The following is a 4,896-nucleotide window of genomic DNA, read 5'->3' on the forward strand; positions in this document are numbered from 1 at the left end:
TCCTTTACCTTTAGACGACCTAATTTAGCCTGGGGAAAAAAACCCATGATCCTGACAGATCTAGATTACCCACACAGGGTGCGTTTGAAGTGTGTGTGTGTGTGTGTGTGTGTGTGTGTGTGTGTGTGTGTGTGTGTGTGTGTGTGTGTGTGTGTGGCGGGTTGTGCACACCAGATGGCAGGTATTCACACGTAGTAACTGTATACACTGCAGCTCCTGCGTCACAGGCAGGGTTCAAAGAATTATACTGTATAATTATGCGCATGAACTATCTTCCCTCAATTGCCTAAATATTATCAATTATACTACTGGCGAGAAATCTGTGTGTATGTATGTATATACGTATATGTGTATGTGTATATATGTACGTATGAAGTCCATGTCACCTGTATCTCCGTAACTGATAAAACTGATCCCAAAATACATTTACCGGGGAATCATATCTATCTACTTACTAACCCAATGTCTATCTATCCATTAACTATCTATCATCCATCTATTTGTATTTATTTATTTCACAGTCGCTGAACTAACCTTGTATCCTCGCTTGATGAGTACGTCTGTCACCTCGTGTGGGGGGACCGAGGCGCCCCCCCTCCCCCCCGCCTCCCCCATCACCCCACCCACGCCAACCACAGCCACCTGCAGCAGAAAAAATAGGTATCATCATCATCATCATCATCGCCGCTACCTCGGGGGGAAACACGATCAGAAAAAGGGTAACAAACACAAAACAAACACAAAACACAGGTAATGAAAGCCAATACGAACAAAAGACATTACAAACAAAGAGGAAATACAAGAAAGGAAATACAACAGGGGAGATAAATTCAACAACAGATTAACTTTTATGCTAACACACAAAGAGAGAGAGAGAGAGAGAGAGAGAGAGGGGAGAACTATCATCAGAGTGCCAGGGAGGAATGAATGAATGTTCCAGTGGAAATGAAAATAAAACTGCCAATAAAAATGACCTTCACCTCCCTTCAATCACCCCGGCTGTGGCAATGAACAATTTAATGATGAACTGAATATGGCTGTTCAATGCTCATCCATTTGGACACACACACACACACACACACACACACACACACACACACACACACACACATGAACACACACACACACACACACATGAACACACATACATAACATACATATACAAAGACACATCACATTACCTCTCTCTCTCTCTCTCTCTCATCCACCTGGCCCGCAGCGGCACGTCGTCAAAACACCCCCGCTAACACCATAACACCAGATCGGCGTGTGATAATCCCTGGTATATCATAACACAGATGAACAAGGATATAATTAGAAAAGCTTTGTTTTCATCTGATAGAACTGAGCCAATGACAACTCATACTAAGTGGCGGTTGCGTGAAATGCGATGACACGTAGATGAGGTAGGAATCAGTCTCCTTGGTTACTAGTCAAATCAACCTCCCCCTAATCTGACTACCCATGAACATGAACTAAGACGAAGCTCAAAAGGGGTTACTGATCTTGGTCAAGTAATAATAATGATAATAATAATAATAATAATAATAATAATAAATAATAATAATAATAATAATAATAATAATAATAATATTAACAATACATAAATAAATAATAATAATAATAATAATAACACTACCCTGTAAAAAATAATCCTCTGATGTGAGTGTTGAGTACAGGATACAAACCAATTACCGATAAAGACAGTTCAGTAGCAGTTACTTACCACATACAAGTATTACTTTGTGTGGCTGTGTATACTGATTTCAATATTCACAACAGTTTGGTATCTACAGAAGTGAATAAAACAGTATAAACCACCATACATACAATTTACATTCATCGTTTGTGTCAATGGAACAAGCCTTCTGTTAGTGTGTGTGCTGGGTGGACTACTGTGCATCGGAGACGGGCTTGCTAATTCATGGCCAGGATCGTTTCGTTCTTTCGTTTCGCTTATAAAGGCTCCAGCATGCTTGCAAGCGTCGGTTCTCGACGCTGCTCTATCTCTAGCAGCCTCTCCATTAGGTCCCTTATCCCTCAGGTCACACTTATGACCTCGTTTCAGGTCTTCTTCGGTCTGCCTCTTGTAACCCCCATCCTCTCTCCATATCCAAACCATCTCAGTCTACCTCTTCTCATCACATCACTAATACACTCAGGTTCAATCCTTCCCCTGCCTATCATTCAAGGACACATTACACATTCATCAAATCATTATCATCTCTGCATATTTAAGCCATGAAAACAGACTTCTCATCCCTGTGTGAATTTCTGTAGTTACTCGTTTTTCACCAACTTTAAAAAGTCGTATTAAAGAACAAGTCCATAATCACATAAAGATATTACTAAGTAAAATTAGATCCATGGCAAGAGAGAGAGAGAGAGAGAGAGAGAGAGAGAGAGAGAGAGAGAGAAGCATTAATCCAACCAAACTCACCCTGACCTTAAAGAGAGGGACCTATAAAGCGATAGCAATGATACCGCCATGACATTTAAAGTTATCTCCAAATCTCCAGCCCTCAAATGACACCAAAGGCATTAATCCGCAAGACATTTAAATCATCACTACCACAGATCTCCCTCTGGCTGAATACAATCATTTAGTGGAAGCAAGATTAAAACAGTTGGTGGCATTGAATCCGGTCTCTACAGCGCGTTTACCCTAACCTGACAAAGACCCATAACCCCCTTCTCGGCTGATGGCCAAGTGTACTCGTAGACAGACTGGAGGGTTGCTTTAAGTAGTAAGCAAGGAAGGAAGGAAGGAAGGAATAATGAAGAATTAGCACCAACACATAATATGGCTATACGGCGCTGTAGGAGTAGAGGGAAAATAATGGCCGGAAGAAACACTGAAATATCAAGAAGAGAGGTAGGGTAGAAGAGCAGAAGAGGACATTAAGGAGAGGAAGAGTGGAGACAAAAAGGCCCCTTTTAGTCGCCTCTTACGACAAGCAGGGATACTAGGGAAGTATTCTTTCCCCCTCTCCCCAGGGGGTCCTTAGACGACGCGAATACGAGCCTTGGTCTATGTGTGGGTGACCTTGTTTCGTCAGATGTAAACAGACCAATTACAGATCTTTCCTCAGCTAACTAAACCCTCCATTCTGACGTAATGATTAAAAAAAGATAGTCCTCCAATCCCAACGCAGGAGAGAGACCATCAAACAAACCGCCATCTAATCCCAGCCTCACAAAACTTGACTCTGATTTTCACTGTCGCTGCAGAGAAAGAGTTGTAAAACACAGGGATTCTATTCAGCCGGCTTCAAAAAGTTTAATTGCCACCACGGATTCTTGCCTTTGTTGTCTGCGGTGCGGTGTGGTGTGGTGTGGTGATGGTGGTGGTAGTGGTTGTGTGTGTGTGTGTGTGTGTGTGTGTGTGTGTGTGTGTGTGTGTGTGTGTGTGTGTGTGTGTGTGTGTGTGTGTGTGTGTGTGTGTGTGTGTGTGTGTGTGTGTGTGTGTGTGTGTGTGTGTGTGTGTGTGTGTGTGTGTGTGTGTGTGTGGTTATCATCTCTATCATGTACGGTAATCATATACTGCCTCATGAAGAACATGGAGAGACTACTATGTCCTGAATTTTAAGGCAAGGATGAGCAGCACCTCGCCCCTCAATGGCAGTAAATGAGCACAGTTCCCGGCATCCCTCAGATTAAAACCATGAACCCCATCCAGTTAGAGCGCCGCAGCCCACTAGACCGCCACGAGTCTACTTGGTTTTACCACTGAAGGTAGCGCAACATCAAGTGAGTGGATGGTGAGAGACTGAGAGGGGTGTGGGATGAGGTAAAATGGAGATGGGAACAAACCTCAACAACTCTTCACAACCACACTGCATCAGCCTTGTACAGATTTTCTTGTATGCTGTACACGCAAAAAACAAAAAGAAAAACGAAAAAATAAAGTACAACTAAGGTCGGTCAGGTATAACACCGATAAATGGTCAGGTGGTTAGCGCGCGCGCGCGCGCGCACACACACACACACACACACACACACACACACACACACACACACACACACACACACACACACACACACACACACACGTGGCACCGTCCCTGGGCATCAATCCACCTAAGAGATCTATCTGACTAAATCGACTAAGATGTACCGTAATGAAATACAATATCTACACGCCATAACCACACCAATGACTGAAAATAAGTCCTTTACCCACCCTCTATATCTACAGCTTGTCCAGGTCATCATATCAAGCAATAAAAGCCTACCACAATGCCAAAGCTATCATTATTATCATCACTACCACCACCTATTCATATCAGCATCACCATCACCATCTTCATACCAGTATCACCACCACTACTGTCATTATCGTCATCACTATCTCCAGCATCATTATTTGTTTTCAGACTCAACCGAAAGTCAACATCGCCTTCATATTCACCATCATTTTCACAATCAATATAAACCCTCATCATTACAACAACCACAGTCATCATCACCGTCATCTCCCAGCCAATTTCCCGCAACGATAAAAAAAACAGTTCGAGATAACGGGATGAAAATGGAGAGAGAGAGAGAGAGAGAGAGAGAGAGAGAGAGCGGCACTGAGAACGCAATGACAGAAATTTGGACCAGTGAAGCAACTCCATTAATGAATTCCAACTTTCTTCAAACTTTTACTTTCCATCATAAGAAATACTTATCGTAATGAAAACTTACTGATAAATTGTTTCTAATCTTTTTTTTATTATCTGCCTAAGCCGAACTAACTCCTTTTCTCCAATAAAGTCTTAGTACAAACAGATGATTTGCTTCAGATTGGGGTTAGACACAGACTCATAATCACGTCGGTTAAGGATGTTCCCTAACACCATTTCCTATGCGATTTATTTTGCTTATTACACGTTACTGTCCTAATATATATAT

General features: G+C 42.2%; 1 protein-coding gene across 1 annotated transcript in view; it reads right to left on the reverse strand.

Moving 5' to 3' along the window:
- Positions 1 to 615, reverse strand: part of LOC145415548 (uncharacterized) — a 9,713-nt gene extending 9,098 nt beyond the window's left edge. Inside the window, exon 1 of the mRNA XM_080284771.1 lies at positions 535 to 615. Coding sequence (XP_080140897.1) covers positions 535 to 615 — 81 coding nt within the window. The remainder of the gene's footprint in view (positions 1 to 534) is intronic.
- Positions 616 to 4,896: the final 4,281 nt, after the last annotated feature.

The sequence above is a fragment of the Coenobita brevimanus genome, chromosome 103, assembly GCF_032717465.1.
Source record: "Coenobita brevimanus isolate Jiangsu-jjx chromosome 103, ASM3271746v2, whole genome shotgun sequence".
Taxonomy (NCBI): Eukaryota; Metazoa; Arthropoda; class Malacostraca; order Decapoda; family Coenobitidae; genus Coenobita; species Coenobita brevimanus.